At 49.3% G+C, this 18,597-nt stretch overlaps 1 protein-coding gene across 1 annotated transcript in view; it reads left to right on the forward strand.

Moving 5' to 3' along the window:
- The first annotated feature begins 957 nt into the window (after positions 1 to 957).
- The window catches only part of PTGFRN (prostaglandin F2 receptor inhibitor), a 51,402-nt gene continuing 33,762 nt past the window's right edge, over positions 958 to 18,597 (forward strand). Inside the window, exon 1 of the mRNA XM_081120334.1 lies at positions 958 to 1,165. Coding sequence (XP_080976460.1) covers positions 1,117 to 1,165 — 49 coding nt within the window. The 5' untranslated portion in view covers positions 958 to 1,116. The remainder of the gene's footprint in view (positions 1,166 to 18,597) is intronic.

Here is an 18,597-nt window from a genome sequence, read left to right on the forward strand (position 1 = left end):
AGTTTTAAACAATGGGCACTAATCCCCCCCCCCAAACTGGGCCTTTTGTATTCAAATCAAAAGCACAAAACCCTATTGTGTGTGTGTGTGTGTGGGGGGGAGTCTTTATTGGCAACCAGTCGTGTCCACTTAAAGCACTAAATGTAGTCTCATGAGTCGGTTCCCTATGAAACACTGTAGCTATTAACACACTTGGGTGGTTTTTGTTTTTGTTTTTGAACGAGTGTGTTTGTGGCAAGTGTTCTAATGGGTGCCATCAGCCCCGGGAGCGGGGCGAGGCGCACCCAGGCAGGGGCGGTGAGCACGCGGGGGCACCTGGGCTCTGGCCCGGCCGCTTGGCTGCGAAGCCGGGCAAGTCCCCTGGACGCTGCAGGCCTCGGTGCCTTGAAGAGGTCGGAATCCACGGCCCTCCAGGTCCTTCCGTCTCCGTCCCATCTGAATAGTTTTCAGCAGGGCCCTGTGTGCCAGGCGGCGGGGCGCTCAGCCTGGGCCGCGGGGGGACGCGCGCGGCCGGCGGGGCAGCAGCCGGGCGTGGGTGAGCCCGCGGCGGGGAGCGCAGGGTGTCCCGGAAAGCGGCCGAGTGATGGGGTTTCCAGACGACGCGCTCCAGGGCCAACTTTTAAAGGTCGGAGGAAAGTTTGCGGTGGGGCGGGGGCCCGAGAGGAGAGCCGGGTGGGCGCCGCCGCCGCCTCCCCTTTAAGCGCGCGGCCCCGGCGCTCCCTCCGTTACCTGGAGCGGGGAGGGGCTTGGGAAAGTTTGTGTTTGTTGCTGGCAAAGCGCCCGATGGGAGGCGCGGGCGGGCGGGCGCTGCGGTTCTTCCCTTTTGCTTTCGGGAAGCGGCCGGGGCAGCACGCTCGGCGCGGCGGGGCGGCTCTGGCGCCCGGCTCCCGGTGGCCCGCGGGCCGGAGGAGGGCGGGAAGGAGGTAGGCGGGGGGCGGGAGCGGGGGGCGCGCGTCCGCCGGGCGCCGGGATTGCTCGGCGGGCGCGGAGAGCGGAGCAGGCGCGCGGCCCGGGCGGAGCGGCGCGGACTCTGGAGCCGCCGGAGCTGGAGGCGGCGGCGGAGAGGCGGCGGCCAAGGAGGCGGAGGCGGCGGCGAGGCGCTCCCGCCCGGCGAGCATGGGGCGCCCGGCGCCCAGGCCGCTGCTGCTGGCGCTCCTGTCGCTGGGTGAGTGCGCGCGGGGCTCGGAGGACCCGCGGGCCCCGGGGTGGGGGTGCTCAGCGGGCGGGGCTGCGGCGCGCGGCCTGGGGCGCCGAGGGTGCGGGCGCCGCTCCCGGGAGACCCGGCCGGGATCCGCGGGCGGCGCGGCCGGGAGGGGAGCCGCCGCGGGGCCCCGGAGCCGGGCGCGAGTCCGGGCCGGCCGCGCGCGGGCTGTCAGTCCCGCTCCGCTAGGCCGAGCCCCGCGCGCTCCGCACACGTGCGGGGGAGTGGCCCGGACCCGCCGTCCCCAGCCCGCCCTACCTGTTGGCGCGGGGAGCCCGGCTCACCTTGAGCTCCCGGCCGGAAGGTGCCGGCCCCTGGCCGCTGTCCCCCGCTCGGGACCGGGCACGTGCGCCTTTGATCTGCCCGCCGTCGCCGGGACCGGCTCGCCCGCTGCTCGGGCACAAACCCGGGCCGACTTGCCTCCTAGGGAAGCGGGGAGCCCACCAAGTTCCTCTGCGAAGGTCAGGGTGGCCCGAGCGCTGCCCTGAAGCGGGCGCGCCCGTCCTGTCCTGTCCTGTGGCCGGAGCTTCTGCCCCGGGCTCTCCCTTTATTTCTTCCTGCAGCTCCTACCGCATGTTTACGCACAAAGACCTAGGCGCCGTGGCTCGGCCAACTTTTCCTACCTGTTACTTTTCCTCCCTGTGCTGCCTGCCGCCTTCCGCCCTCCCCAAACCTGATGGCTCTGGATAATGTGGCCCAGCACGCTCCCCCAACCCAAGGAATTTGGGGGGGGTGGTTTTCCTCTCCGTTTTCCATGTCTTCCATGCACACAGACACCATCTTCACATAGATATAAATGGTTCTCTTAAGTGGTTATAGTACCATAACCATATGGTTATCAGCCGCAGAAGTACATCTGTTTCAAGTGCTCACCATGGTACCCAGGGCTGACCCCTGAATGCTGTGATATTCTTTTGGATCCTTTGGGTCTGTGGCAGCCAGAGCCGAATGAATCCTGCGACCTGACCACCGGTTTCCTTCCAGGCCCCTTGGGGAGGCAGATCAGAATCTTTTTTGCAGAGCGCGTGGTGTGTGGTGTCTGTCCCAGCCAGGCCCCAGCTGCGCACAGGGTAAATGACTACTCTGCACTTACGGTCAGAGGGTCCCAGTGGAGGCCTTCCGCAGCCACTCCCGGCCTGCTGGCTCCAGGGCTCCCACAGCCCACACCCCATGACTCCTGCTGCTGGTGGGCCAGCCTTTCTAGCTGCTACTGTGTTTTCTTCCTTCACCTCCCAGGGGTCTTCTGGATCTCACTCCCCGAGACACATCGCCTTAGCTGCCACCACGTGCACAAAGCTTCCAGATCTTTCTCTCCGTTTGGTAGCGTTTCTTCTGCGGTCTGGGAGCCTAGTGCTTTTAACCTTTCCCTTTCACTCCGTGGATGTTGCACACTGCTGGTGGCCAGTGGTCGCACAGATTGTGCACCGCATGACTCTAGGCGTTTGCTGTTCACTTTACAGTCTGTGTGAGAATGACTCCCCTTGGAGATGTGCAGGTCACAACCTGTGTACCACTTAAGGTGTTGGAGTCAGGTAGAGGTTTGAAAAAATGCCCTTGAGCAGCTCTGATAAGGAAGGAAAAGGGAGAGGAGAGGGGCCAAAGAGAGACCGGCAAGAGCAAAAATAGAAGTGGGGGACAGCACCGCTTGGGGAAGTCTTGGTTGTGTACCGGGGTATCCGGCCTGACTGGGCATCTCGGGTTAACTACACACAGGGAACGTGGTGTCGCCAACCAGTGCCTCTTCTCCTAGCAGGTCCCTGAACTTGAACCTGATAACAACCCCACAGAATCTCCCTCGGCGTGGCTTCAGCCTGACCTCTGGGATGCCCTCCCTGTTGTACCATGTAGCCCTGTCCTGATTCCTGAAACTTAATATATTGATAAGCAAGATCATCTTTCCTCTTGTATTGCAACCTGGGCATAATCTTGCTGCTACTTTCTTTGACCTCCAGGCCACACTGTCCCTCAGTTCTGTGGCTTTTCCCACAGCGCACACTCCGGCTTCTTCCTGTCCTTTCTGTTTCTACGGCTATTCTTCTAGCCCAGGTTCTGATACTTCTCCCTACAGTGAGCTTGGTTGGCTTTTTCCTCAAGCTTCCCTTCCAAGTTCATTATTTTCCTACAGGATGAGTTTTGGGGGAGCCCTCCCCCCCTTTTTTTTTTTTAATATGTTTTTATTGATTTCAAAGAGGAAGGGAGAGGGAGAGATAGAAACATCAATGATGAGTGAGTCATTGATTGGCTGCCTCCTGCACGCCCCCTACTGCGGATCATGCCCGAAACCCTGGCATGTGCCCTGCCCTGGAATAGAACCGTGATCTCCTGGTTCATAGGTCAGTGCTTAACCACTGAGCCATACCAGCTGGGCAGGGGGAGGCACCCATCTTTTGCATGTTGGTTCTTTATGATTTTCTTGCACGGACATGCTTCCCCTTGTGTTCTCTCCCCTCTAGTCTTCTCTCTGATTCAGACACTTCATCCTGAGTACCCTGTTTGCTCTCCTTTACATAGAATATCTGTGAGCCTCCTGGCTTTATCGTTTCCCTTGGCCATGGAATGCCCCTCCTGCTTCTCTGCTCTTGCCTGTGCTTTTCCTTTCTCCCCTAAAACTCAGCTTCCTCCATGAAGCTTCCCTGACTTGGTCCAGCGGTCACCATCACATCAGAATCCACTCGGCTTCGTCCAGCAGGTTTTCACTTCTAGTGCCTGTGTCTGACCTATCTCGTTTGTCCGTTCAATACAGCGTTTCTCGAATGTCCGTTAGAGCCCATACGAGTGTCCCGACAGATGGCTCACTGAGTGGTCAGCGGGGGTGGGTGGATAGATAATAAAACAGCTACAAGATGAATGAAATACCTACATAGAAACCAAGTTCCGGTAGGAAGCAAGGGAGAGGGTGGTTCATTTGACTTGGGATTGGGGTCGATTTTGCTGAAGAGGTGGACTTTGAGCTGAGCTTTGAGGACCATAAGAATTTTGAAAGAAAGGATGGAAGGGCATTCCAGGCTCTGGGGAGAGGCACCAAGTGTGGATGGGTGAGGTACATGGCTCCTTCCCAGATGGCATGGAAGGTCCATGTAACCGGAGGTGGGAGGAGTAACCAGAGATGGGAGGAGGGGATATGATGGGAGAGCAAACTGCAAAGGTGGCATTGGGGTGGATTCTGAAGGCTTCCTGGGCTGTGCTGAGAAGCCTCGACCACGAGGGGTGGGTTTGTTGGCCCTGTGGGGGCTGCCAGGCAGCCTGTGCTCCCATCATCACATTTACTTAGCTCACTGTGTGAGATTGTCTGTTCCTGGCTGAAATCCCCACTCTGATTATACCCCCCAAGGGCAGGGACTATGCTGGTCTTGTTCACTATAGTATCCCTGTTACTAATAGGGTGCCTGGCTCATAGTAGGTGTTTGATAAATATTGGCGCTGAATACAGGTATATATCCTTTTACTTATGGATAATGGATAGCCATTGAGAGTTTCCATGACATGGCAGTCTGTTTGAGGAGGGTAAGTCCTCTGGTGTGCAGCATGAATTAGAGAGGGGAAGGTATGGAGATCGTGGAGAGGAATTAAGATATTTTTAACTTGTGTCTTTTAAAAAATATTTGCAAATCCACTGAAGTCGTTTTTAAATGACAAAAGCATTGCCTCTGTATTTTAAAATTCACATAACATAGAAGGGTATGATATTAATTAGGCAGGCCAAACCGCTCTAACAAATAAACTCAAAGCACAGTGGTTCAGACAATAGAAGTGTCTTTCCTGACAGTCCTGAGGGGAGGTTTCAGATGAAAAGGTTGGGTGGGACCCTGCTCCGACACAGCCATTCTGGCTCCCAGGCTGATGGCACACGTAGTTTGCCATTAACCCGTAGTTTCTAAGGCCCCTTTGGTTGTCACCATTGTCTTCCAGCCCCGTAAAGGGTGAAAGAGCACAGAGGAGATGTATGGAGGCTTCAAGGCCAAGCTTGGACGTGGCACACGTCCTGTCTGCACACATTCCATTCCACAGAACTCAGTCCGTGCCACGCTAGCTGCAAGGGAAGCTGAGAAATGCAGAGTAGCCTGGCAGCCGTGTGCCAGCTACTATGGAAGACAAGAACAGATTTGGGAGGACAGCTAGCAGTCCCTGTGTCAGTTATAAAGGGTATAAGGTAAAGAAAAAAAGTGCTCACTCTCTCGCTGCCCAGGCACAGCGCTCACATATACTGTACGTGTGTCCGTATACTGAATATTTTATTCATTCTTTCTCAGAGCATCTGTACAGGGTTCTGCACCTAACAGGCAGCTATTTACATAGTGTGTGCAGACAAGCATCTGGCTCTTACATGTATTCTTTTTTTTTTTTAATGTGTATGTTTTATTGATTTGGGGGAGAGAGGAAGGAAGAGGGATAGAGAGATAGAAACATCGATGAGAGAGACATCTACCTGCTGGGGATTGAGCCTGCCACCTGGGTATGTGCCCTGACCGGGAATTGAATCAGGGGCCTCTTGGTTCATGGGTCGGCCCTCAACCACTGAGCCACACCAGCCGGGCCATATATTCTCTTATTTAATCCTCACAACAACACTCGGAGGCAGGTACTGTTATTTTCTCCATATTTCAGGTGAGGAAACTGATGCCCAGAAAAGTTAAGTAAGGAACTTGCCTGGAGTCATCCCAGGACTCGGTTCTGCCTCTGCTGAGGAAAAGCCGGCTTCTGTTCACCAGATAACCGGATGCTGTGTATTTCTTGAGGTTAGTTTAGGTGAAAAAGGGTGACAGTGGTTTGAAAGCAAAAGTGTGGTTAAAAATAATAGGATCTGGGGTGAGTGCAGCCCAGGCACAATTCTCGCAACCCCGTGGCAGGTCACCACACCTCTGAGACCAGGGACCGAAATGCAGCTTCCTCCAGAAAGCACTGAGCCAGGAGGCCTGGCAAGAGGAGCCCCGTGAATTCATCCAGCCTAACGGTCTTTGAAGTGCTGTGGCCTTCAGAGGCTCCTTGGCACTCATTTTAGCCTTGTTAACAGAATTCCTGTATCTGCCAAGCTGATTAATGCCTGCCCTTGCTATAATTATTCTTATTAGCCTGCTGAATAGAAACTCTAGTTGTCAGTGTTCATTCCTTACATGCGGCCGGGCTAGTCGGCGTTTATATGGCTATTTTGTTTTAGAGACGAGTGCTGAGCAGATTTTAACCCCAGAGATCGGACGTATGTTTTCATATTGGCGCTGTGTCTGGCAGTTAAATAAGGTGTGTGCTTGTCTGTCAGTGTGTGACTGCATCTCACTTTATCAAGCAAAGTTAGGGGGGAAGCTGTCAGGGCAGTTTATAGCTATTCCATTTAATTGCATCGGTTTCTTAAAGGCAGGATAGCGAGGCCATTGGGCTCTCTGCTTTTGGAAAATAACTTGAACTGGCAAAAAATTCTTCATAATTTGTCTTCTGAAAAAGGCCAAGTGCTGCAGTTGGCACCGTCGGTGGTTTTTTGAGATCTTGGAAGATTTCCCCCCACGCTGACTGTAGTCTTTGCAGAGCTGCAGAATTAGACCCAGTTGTTGTTAACACTGGCCTGGGCCGGCGATGGGATTTCCAGTAGGCGAGAGATAATGGCATGTGTACATGTTCGTGTTCTTCGAATGCCGATTTCGCCACCGTGCTCCCCAAGTGTTTGTGCGAGATTATGGAGTCGCTAAGCAGCGTGAATCCAGTTTAAGTACGATGGGCTGGGACCTTAATTGCCTCCTGCCTCGCACCTTTCTGAGCAGCTGGAACGTGAAAGCGTTTACATCCCTCGGTATAATTCAGGGGGTTGGAGCGACTCTCTTGGCTGCTGTTGCTCAGACTAGGAGGAATTTGGCTTAGAGCTGTGCTTAAAGGTTCAGGGCACATTTCAGAATGGGTGCTACCTTTGAATCCTAATAAAATAGAGGCAGTGTGCAGACAGATGGGTTACTTCTCAGAGGTTAGAGCAGGACTTCCCAGCTTTTGTGCCATGGTAAGGGACCCACATGGGTTTCAGGTGGGTTGTAGCTGTGTCAGGCTACCGATGCCCTTAGCCTCCAGAGCCGACAGGTCAGAGCCACCCCTGAACCAGAAGCTGTGTTTACGCTGAGAGCCATACAGATGTGATCACTTCCCGCGTGTGCTGTGATTTGATGGAGGTTGGCAGTTATCTCTTTTACCTGGTGAGCCACAGCTCTTCAGCCCCATCCTGGCCTTGAGATGAGCTGTTTGAAAATGGCTGTTGAGAAGCTTGGTGACTTGGAGAGTGGCTCACTTACTCATTCAGCAAATACTGAGAGAGAGCTTACTAACCCAGGCCAGGCATTGTTCTGCATGCTGGGGACTCTGCAGTGAGCAGAGCTGACTCAGACCTGCCCTCCAAGGTGGGGCAGGATGCACCAGACCTATGGTTGGTGTTGTTGCCAGAAAGTGCAGCAACACCTGAATGACTGAGGTGAGGGTCAAGGGCAAGTTCTTGGGAATGCCTGTTGGGGGACAGGAAGTGGAAGGAAGAGACGCCCTGGTCTGGAAGAGTGCTTGACACGGATTATTTGGTGGCCTGGGCTTCTAGGTGAATTCTGAGGCAAAGGCCATGGTCAGAGTCAGAGCAAGAGGAGTGTGGGGTGGGCTCCGTGGGAATGTGGAGGTGTTCAGTTAGCCTTGAGGATGGGTCAGCTTAGGCCTGTGGTGCAGGCAGTCAGCCTGGCTTCCTGACTTGATCCCACCAAGCCTGGCAGCCTGGGATCACACGGTGTGGTCTCCCCGTGCGATGAGGGTGGAAGGATGGAGGGTGCAGGAGTCTGTAGGGAGCTGGTTGGAGAAGAGTCCAGGCGGGAGAGGCAGGTGACTGAGGCTGGAAGGGCTGATAAATGGCAGAAGGTTTGAGGGACTAGAGGATGTGAGGAGGGTGAAAAGCAGATTCAGAGGCACAAGGGAGTGGATGGGCCAGGAAGGTAAGAGGTAAGGACCAAAAGAAACAACTTCTGCACCCAGGATCTTAGAAGTGGAAATCTGAGGGGTAGTAGGCTGGGTGGGCAGTAGCCAGTGTAAACGTTTATCTAGAATTTTCACCTCTCGTCATTTGAGCCTATTTATCTCTCATATCTAACTGGGTTGGGTCTGAATGGATTAGGAGACAGTGGTGTGACTTTTCAGAAGCATTAGTCCCAGGTATTATAGGAACAAGGTGTGACTAAGACGAGCTGGGGTTTGGGGACTGGTGTGCTGAGCAGGAACCAATATGAAGATTAATTTCCTCCCTAAGAAATCCCTTCCTACCTTTATGTTACACCATGCACTGCACTTTTTATATATTAACTCATTTCCTAGGCTTCATAACCCCATGAGGTCCGTACTGTTGCCCCCATTTGATAGATGAGGAAACTGAGTCACAGAGCGGTGAAGGAATCTGCTCAAGGTCACAAGTCAGTGGCAGAGCTGCTGGGATTTAAACCCAGAAGGCGGGGTCCAGCATCTGGGCTCATAACCGCAGTTCCACCTCTTCCGTCGTCTAGCTATTCAGAGTCCAACATATGTTTGAAAACACAGAAGAAGAGAATTGATGCAATTAGCCACAATGTGAGAACATTTGTTTCCTTGTCTTCTAAAACACAAGGCTTGGAGTCTGGCCCTGGATCTTCCACTCACTAGTTTTGTGACCTTGGACAAGTTGCTGAATAGCCCTCAGCCTCTGTAACGTCGGGGGCTGGACTAGCCCATCCCGAAGGCCCCCTTCCATCTCCAGAACTCTTCGAGTCCGCGCTGACCCCTGCTGTTGGCCATATGGGCCGCTTGGTCCAGCCCTGGCTCCTCGCCCGTCTCCCCCAGCCTTCCTCCTGTCTGCAGCCTGCGCGCCTTCTCTCTCACCTGCCTGGCACCTCTCCACGGCCTGGCGGCGCGGCCGCAGAGGGCTCTGGGAATTGTTTGTCATTCTGTCACTGTATCAGGGACCGCTTCTCCTTCCAGCCCGTTCCCTGTGCCGTGAGACTAGCATCTTTCTTTCTCCAGCGTTCTCTAGGTGATGGAGGTGACGGACTTCTGGGAAAGGTCACAGAAATGATACGACCAATAAGGCGTTTCTAGAAGATAGAATGTTTCTTGTTACTGACTTTTGGGCCCGTTTTGCTGAGGATTTCAGCCATGAGAAAGTTGGGGTTGAGTAATCAAGGCCCAGCCCTCAGGAACATGGCTTGTGTTTTTGTCCACATGTAACTAACTCTCAAGTCCAGACCACGGTGAGAAGATAGACAGCCTCAGGTGTGTCCACGTGTCTCCTAAAGGGTAGGAGAGTTGAAATTCAGACGTCTCCCATCAATGGTCTTAATTGGCTAAGAAATATGCTCTCAGTGTATGGGGACTTTCTTCCTTTCCATTCTTGGTTCAAAATGATGTTGGAGACGCTGCCAAGGAAAAGCATCCAACCTGGAAAACGTCCACATCGCTAGGAGCCCGTGCGAGCTCCGTCTTCGGTGTACCCTGGTCACTTCGAGGCTCAGCCACACCGCCGACCCGGTGATGTTCTCCCTCTCGTCTCGGATGCAGAGTTTTCGAGGCTTATGAGGAACCCTCCGGGAGTGAGTTCTCGGCTGTGTTTGAAGTGGCTTGCTGTCTTTGGCCATTCTGGAGGTGAAGGGGTAGCCAGTGCTTTCTGAATGCTCTGCCCCCCTCGGATGTTTTAAGAACCGAGTATGAGCTGATTTGGTGTCTGTCCAGGGTGCTGCTGCTGCAGAGAGGAGTTAAAAAATAAAACAGCTTTTGGCACAGCTATTCATTTTTCCATTTTCTAGAGCCTGGCACGCCCAATGTTTTCTTATTTATTAGAAGGCATTATAGTCCATCATGTTTGACTGAGAAATCCATACCCTTAGTTCCAAGAGCAGACCAGCCACGGTGCCTGGCCCGGAGCCTGGCACACTCCGGGCGCTGAGTCACATTGGTCCAAGCCACACATGGGTGCCCAGCTCTTACCCTACGCTGCATTACGAGACCTTCCTGCTTTTCCTCGAGGTCGTCTTTTTTAGTACTTGTGCAGCATTTGGAGAGTATTTACAAAGGAATTAGGAAATGGAGTCCAATGCAGAAGGCAGACCAGTTATAGTGAACGGCAGAATGGGTGGCTAGTGCTTGTTAAACATCTGAGCGGATGAATTTTTAGGTAGCTGTGCATATGGGACTGTTGGAATGATGGGAATAAAACGGAGGCCTGGAGCTGTTATTATGGAAAATCTTCATGGAGCAGGTGGGACTGGAAAGCAGTTTGAGCCGGGAGCAGGAAAAGCATTTCCGGATGGAAATGACCGGTGCAGTTTCTGGGAGGTAGGAGTGGATCAGCATCTGTGGGTTGGTGTCCCATTTGGTGACTAGCTGACTTAAGCTGGAGCAGGGAGAGAGACCTCAGGGAATGTGGATATTAAACTCTGAGGAGGGAGGCGGGCAGAGCAAGAATGCCAGCAAAGTCACCCTGGAGGTGTCGTCAGCGCCCACAGAGCAACTAAGAGCCCACGTGCGTGAGGCTGGTGCGGTCTGCCGGGGCTTACAGGAAGCTCGCCTGCTAAATGAAGGTGATACGTCAGGCCATAATCCTATTTTTGGTTGTTTCTTACAAGGAAAATGGCTCATAAAACAGTTACTGATGTTCCCCTTAGGTCGTTTATCAGAGCATTTCTTCTAAGGACTATCACCTGGTAAGAGATACGGGTAAGTTTTAGAGGAAGAAAGGGGAATTTCAGATGGTTTTCTGTGGAAACGCGCACGCTTTATGCAATCATGTGGCCTGTTCATCAGAGTCCTACTCTAATAACAATGTGTCCCGCAAGCAAGTTTCACCTGAAACAACAGGATGAGTCCTGAAAGCTTCTTGTTGTACCTGGGTGGTAGGTAACTGGGGAAGGTACCTCCGTTCCCGCACCTCGAGGTGGTATATACTGCCCAGCTGCCCACTCGGGGACCCGCAGGCCTCACGGAGTTACCACGCAGCAGGGTGTGAGCTTGGTCCTGAGGAAACGGCAATGATGCGGCGAGCTCGCTGTTGTGTCCGGTGTGGTCACTGAAGGTGTTTGGACCTCAAAGCACAGGAGTGCGTGGAAGGGCGATTGGCCCCTCACAGCCACCACCTCCAATTTGCAGCCAAGCACCCGGCGGTCGTCAGTTGGGAGGAAAGTCAGCAGTTGGGAGGAAAGTCAGAGCAGAAAGAGCAAGGACAAATTAATGCCCACTAGCGCCTGTGCGTCTGTCTCTCCACCTCTAACGGTGACAACCACCGGAGTGTGCACTTCTCTTTTGTCCAGCTCTAACCAGAACTGCACAGGGAAGAGGATTCTGGGAAATGAAGTTCCAGTTTGGCTAAGTTGGCACATACAAAACCCCACAATTTTATGATGTCGAGTTAAAGGTTTTGTGTGGCTCTGGCCTCCCAGGCCCTCTCAAAGGCCACAGAACTGGAGGCCATGTCATGGGTAGAAGTCCAGTGAGCAGTGAGCCAGTCTTTAAGAAGTGACTTGCCCTTGTGTTCCTCGGTTGCTGGTGCCACCAGATCTCCTGTGTTCCCTGCCTGTCCTGTCTGTAGTGCCAGAGGTGATGGCTCTCGCAGCAGCAAGCGCTAAGTAAAGTTGCATTGACCGTAAAGAGCCTGTCAATTCCGGGGGAGTGCAAAGTCTTCTTACCAAATTCTTGTTTGACCTGGGGGACACCAAGGCTCACCCCTCCTCCTCGCCCTGTGTGAAGGCTAAAAGGTTTCCAAACGGAATGACTGCAGACTAGAGCCAGAAACCGTCTGTTAAATGAGAACAAGGGTTAGCCCTCTGGACCACCTTGCTGCACTGCCACGGTCTGTAAGTCCCAGCCGCACCTTCCTCGCTCATGTTTCTGCAGCCAGCTCGGGCCAGCAAGGACTCAGGGAGTGCCTTCTGTATTAATCTTTGCCCTTGGGGAAGGAGCACACCTGGACCTTGTCATCACTGAATTCGGTCACCTTTTTGATTGTCAGCTCTGATACTTCCCTCTGTGACCACAACCTCTTCCCTCTACTCCTTTCAAATTCCTTTGTGTCTGTTGAACCCACATTCCATCCTCACGGTGGTGCCCTGATCTTTATTTATTTTTTTACCTGCCTTAATTTTATTTTAAGCAATTTTTATTTTTTTTCAATTACAGTTTACATTCAGTATTATTTTGTATTAGTTTCAGGTGTAGAGCATAGTGATTAGACAGTCATTCTTTATAAAAATGGGCCCCCAATATTTCCAGTACCCGCCTGGCACCCTACCTAGTTATTACAATTTTACTGACTGTATACATCCCGGGACTGTTTTGTAACTACCAACCTGTACTTCTCAGCCCCTTCATCCTTTCTGCCCAGTCCCCAACCCCCCTGCCCTCTGGCAAACGTCATTCTTAATGCTCTCCATCTTGAATGTTCCTTTTTTCCAGGCCACCAGGCCACTCTTCTGGGCTCCCATCCAGGGCAGACCCTGGTGGTCCACAGTTCAGCAGTGAGCTTGTTGACATCCTAGGACCCTCTGCCATATTTCTTTGCCAGTCCTCATACCATATTTGAACAGTCCACACCAACCACAGTCTCTGAGCCAAGCCTTATCATCTTGCTGGGGAAAAAGTCTCCACACCTGCCCACCTGAGTTTCCTCACCAAGTCAGGGTGTCCTTGCTGCACCTCGGCCCTCCTTTGTGATCATTTGTAGATCGTTTCTTACTGTATTCATTGTAAGGCTTGTTCTAAACCTTTCTCATGATCTCCAGGATCTACACCCCTCTCTGCTGCTTGACTGAGACAAGGGAGACCAAGCTAAGGTTTCTCAAGCTTTTTGTCTCAAAAGTTTTTATGCTTTTACCCATCCCAATCTCCTAAATTCTGGAAAAGGTAAGGGCTCCCTCTCCTCTGGACTATCAGTTGACCCTTCTAGCATGGTTCTCAGAGCTGCTGCTTTTGTGTTCCCGGCACTGCCCTTGTCCTTAGAACCTCTCCCCTGTCATCTTGTAGAGGACACCCCACTGGTCTGCCTGTGTCTGCTCCAGTCTGCTCCAGTCACCCGACTCCTTACCACTCCCCAAAGGTCCCTCTGAGGTCTTTGCTTATGCTCTGCCTTTTAACTCGAGTCACCTTCCTCCTCAGTGTCCCCTGTCCAACCTTCCCTCCCTACCCCACCCCCCCCAACCATTTTTCAAAGGCCCAATTCCGATGTTGACAATGCATGAAGCTTTTCACTAATCTTTTTGGATGGACACACCCTCACCTTTGAACTCTGTGCACTTGTTAGTGCCTCTCTTTGGTTACTTACACCCTTCCTTATATTACAGTTTTCATGTACACCTCTGACCCTTAACGCATCACACATAAGCTCCTCAAAAGAGGATCCAGAGGCTGGTTTGCCTTTCTCTGTCCCATATCATCTGGCACTGGGGCTTCTTGCTCAGTCCATGTTTGTTGCATGAGTAACATTATATTTGTCTAGTGGATCTCAGTGAGGTCTTAGCTGAACCTTTTTTAAAAAAAAAAGATTGTAAGGCCTGCTCTAGTAGAACCTATTTTCGTTCAGATGGGGTTTTGAAGTGCTGCCATATGTGACTTCATTACACATTCTCTGCTGGCTGCAACTTGTTCAGTGCATACATTGCGGCATTTTCATCACTTAGGGACTGTCTAGATGAAGCTGGCTCAATCCCTTCCAGCCAGGCCTCTCAGTGGCAGACGTGAAGAGACAAAGGTTTTTCATTAGTTGAGTCAGATACAGCAATAAAGGCTCTATAAAAGTTTACAAGTTTGACCTCTGTGTTCCCTTCTAGCTCATAGTGGGCTGGGAACTCCCTGTGGAAATCCATGGGCCTTCAGTCTCTCTTAAAGGCCTTGTGAGGTCTCAGGCAGGGGGACTTAGGTGTCCTTTTATAAGGCAAACTAAAGCACTATAAGCTCTTTAGTTTCAGTATTTCAGCTCTACTGTGCCCCTGTATTGAAAACTGCCAATCCTTCCAAATGGCTCCGATTAGAAAGTCAGGCTGTTTGCTTCTAGGCAGCTCAGTGCAATGATAAAATTTGAGCAATTGCAAAAATCCTTTGCTGTACTCTGCAGATCTTGATTGAGAATAATGTTGATGATCACCCAAGAAATAAAATCTGTTTCCCGTGGATATCATGAGGGGGTGGGAGAGGGGTAGATAAATTCAGTTTAGTCTTTATTAGCTTGTCTCTTTTAATGATTCCTCACAGTTGCCAATCGTGCTTATTGAACGAAACATTGCAGGAATAGGTTACCTTGAAAAACGTGCCTGGCTTTTCTTGCCCGCCCCCATCCATTCTCCATGGCAGAAGGAAGTCGAAGGCATTTAATTATCTTCTTGAGTACTTCAAAGGTAGGCAAATGTTTATCTGGAAACACTGGCCTCTTGATTATTAATTATCTGGACTGCTGAAAAGTCAGAGCAGTGGGTTTCCAAGTCCTTCCTATATGAATTTAGAAGAAAGTTCCCTTTACCTTTTTTAATATGAAAGTATGAGATGTTAGAGTTAGCATCACTTAAAATAATGATGAAGGTTGCATCTCAGGGGGAAAAAAATTGAAGAAAAATGATTTTTAGCAATCCCATTTCTCTAATTTCTCTCATCTATCTACTTCATCTTGAGAATATATATTTCTTCTCTTAGTGACTCACTTCTGTTCCTTTGCTGCCTGTCTGGTTCACATTGCCCTTGGAGAATATGAAATATTTTATAGGGAATTTCAAGCTTTCTCCTTCCTACTGAGAGCAAAGACAAAATCAATAGAAGGTGGGAATGTCAACAGCACAATTGAAGGCAAAGCACCCAGCCCATCTTTGTCTAGACTGTGCAATGTATACATAGACCAGATAAACCTGGGTTGGAGGCCCTCCCTTAATAGCTGTTAGGACCTTCAGCAAGTTGATGAACTTCTCTGAGTCTCAGTTTCCTCAGTTTTAGTCCTGTTTCCTCAGTTCTATGATAGGGGCAGTAATACCTACCTAGGGTTCTATTCTGTGGGTTAATTAAGATGGATTATGAATAGTTGCTACCTCAGTGCATGGCATATAAGAAAGACACAGTATATTTTATTATTCCAATCTTTTAAAAATTTTTTTGTTAATCTTTACTCGAGGATTTTTTTTTTTCCGTTTGCTTTTCAGAAAGAGTGGAAGAGGCGGCGGGGAGAGAGAGAAACATTGATGTAAGAGAGACACATCGACTGGTTGCCTCCCACATGGGCCCCCACCAGGGGCAGGGAGTGAACCTGAAACCCAGATATGTGCCCTTGACCAGGAATCAAACCCATGACCCTTCAGTGCACTGATGCTCTGATCTACTGAGCCACACCAGCCAGGGCTATTAGTCCAATCTTATTGTTGAGAGATATTTAATGGCGACTCAAAGTGAACACATTACAAAATAAATACTTGAGAAGTGCTTGTATGATTTTAGCTGAAATTATGGATTCTTTGATTAATCAAGTATATTCTATTATTCCCTTCTGCCCTCTTTTAGTTTATTTGTTATGCATTCTTTCATTTCTGTGGTTATTTTAGAGATTAGAACATGCATTGTGGACTTACTAGTGTCTACTGGTGGGCCTTTTATCACTCCAGGATAATGCAAGACCTTAGAACAATTAAGCTCCATTTATTCCACTCATTTTTTGTACAGTTGATGTCATATATTTTAAATTCCAGAAAACATTACTGATATTATAGTATAGCATCAATATTTGGTAGACTTATCCACAGTTACCCTTTCTTCTGCTTTTTATGCCTGTCTACCTTTCTTTTTGAAGAACCCCTTTAGTATTTCTTTTTGTTATTTCTGTGATATTTCTTTTTATTAATTCTATTTCTCTTGTTGAAAGTTGGTTGAAAGCATATTTACCTTTTTTTTTTTTTTTTTTTAAGGATTTTTTTCTGTGTAGAATTTTAGGTTGCCTGTTTTCTTTCATCACTTTAAAGATGCCATTCCATTGTCTGATGAGCATCTTTTCTGTTGAAAGTCAGCTGTCAGTGTGCCATTGCTCCCTTCTCTGCCTGTCAGCAGTTTTACTGTGATGTACCTAGGTGTGGTTTTTTTTTGTGTTTATACTGCTTGTGATACATAGCCCTTTCGTTTTTAGAGAGAGGGAAGGGGGGGTGCGTGGTGGGAACATCGATCAGTTGCCTCCTGCATGTGCCCCAAACAGGGATCGAACCCGCAACCTGGGTATATTAAACCCCTCCCCCCCTTTTGGTGTACAGGACTACACTCTAACCAACTGAGCCACACCAGCCAGGGAGATACATAGCAGTTCTTGAATCTGTGGTATGCTGTCGTTGGTTTAAGAAACCACTTAGCGGTTATGTCTTCAAAAATTAACTCTGCCTAATTCTACCACATTCTTTCTCCTCCTGGGAGTCTATTAAACATGCCTGAGGTTTTTTACTGTCTCTCTTGGTGTCTCTTAGATTCTCTTCTGTATTTTCATCTTTTTTTACATCCTGGGCTTCAGTTTGGATAAGTTATATAGACTTCTTTTCTGCTGCACCTAATCTGCTATCAGATCCATTTATCGAGCTCTTAATTTCAGATATTAGATCTGTTTTTTTAGTTCTAGAATTTCAATTTGATTATTTCAATAGATTTTAGTTAAGAGTTGTAGTCTGTTTCTTTAGACAACTAATTGTAGTTAAAGTCCATGTCTGATAACACCAATATCTGGATCTCTGTGGATCTGTTTCTATTGTCTGTTTGTTTGTTTTTCTTTTCTGTCATTTTGGACTTTTTGTTTGAAATGTCTGGTAAGTTATGATTGAATACTGAAAAATTATAGTGTCTCCATATGATATTTTCCTTTTCCCGGTATTTATTTTTGTAGTTTTCCTGGCAGGCTTGTAGAGTAAAAACAGCAAGTGAGACCATAATCCAGTGAGGAATTGAGATGCTTTGAGAGTGGACTTCAGTGTTGATGAGAGCTAATTGTTTCTGAGATTTACTCTTACTCCAAGGGTATAGCCCTTCCAGGGCTGTAAGTGAAAGTCTGCGGTGTTTACTATACTGTATATAGTCTACCTTCCTTTGTGAACTTGAAATTCCTTTTATTGTTTCCTTAGGACTGTGAGATGGTTGAAAACTTTGCTTAACCTTTCAGCCTCTTAGTATTTACTTTGTGCTTAGCTTCTCAGCTACACCCCCCACCCCCCAAGCAGCTTTCATAATATCAGTCTCCTTGAGGGGAAAAGCAATGTGGTATGTTGGCTCACTTCTCTGCGGTTGCCTTTCCCCCTAGGATCTTGACTCCTCACATTATGACTTTCTTAGTTGGCCTGAACTTCAGTTGTCTCCTTGGCCCCATGAGGTGATGGCAGCTCTGAGCTACTAACTTGACTTAGTGTCTGACCTACACTGCTTAAAATTGGCAAATATTTCAAGAGAAAAAGCAGTGGACATTGTCAGGTCCACCTCGGGTGTTTCTGTGACCTTGGCCCCTTGATCCTGGATTGTGCACCAGTGCAGTCAATTAATCTGTTTCTTGTAGTCTGTCTATCTTTTGTAGCTGTTCTCAGGGTGGGAGTTGATCTGACATGAGCTACTGTGTCACAGCAGAAAGCAAAAATCTCCTGGAAGTGGAAATCTCAATTATTGGTCTTTTGAAATCTATACCTTACTTGCCCCATTCTCCCAAAAAAGTATGTGAAGCAACTTGTAATGAAATACACATGTACATGCAATAAAAACCTTAAAATAAGGGTAAAAAATCAAAAGTATAAGGACAGCAGAGAAGGCAGAGGAAGGTGTAGAGACAGAGGAAGGAGATAATTATTAGAAATGTAAACTATGGGTGGTTTCCATAGTTGACCATCATTTAGTACAGGACCTTCTTAAAGCTAAGGTACAAAAGGACACATGAATTTTATATATGTTGAGGAAAATAGGACTTGGAAGTTAGGATAGAGAAAAGAGAGATGAAATTAGCAGTGACAATTGTATTAGGTTTTGTTTTGTTGGTTATTTTGTTTTTGTTTTTGTAGACTTAGTAATTTTTAAAATAGAAGTTTAGAGGCAATGGAGGGTTCTGAAACTTATTAAAGAAGGTCTGGTCTAATCAGGACGTTACACGTGCTGGACCACTTAGTAATTGGGATTGCTAATATTTTGGCATAAAGCCTTAATACCACTTCGCAAATGTGATATAAAAATGCCCTGCCCTGGCCGAGTGGCTCAGTTGGTTGTAGGTTTGATTCCTGGTCAGGGCATATACCCAGGTTGTGGGGGGTGAGTGCGGGAGGTGGCCAATTGGTGTTTCTCTCTCACATCAATCATTCTCTCTCCCCTTTACTCTCTCTCTAAAATTAATAGAAAAAACATCCTCGGCTCGAGTGAGGATAACACTCACACACACACACACACACACACACACACACACA

The sequence above is a fragment of the Miniopterus schreibersii genome, assembly GCF_964146895.1.
Source record: "Miniopterus schreibersii genome assembly, chromosome: 19".
In the NCBI taxonomy this organism is placed as follows: Eukaryota; Metazoa; Chordata; class Mammalia; order Chiroptera; family Miniopteridae; genus Miniopterus; species Miniopterus schreibersii.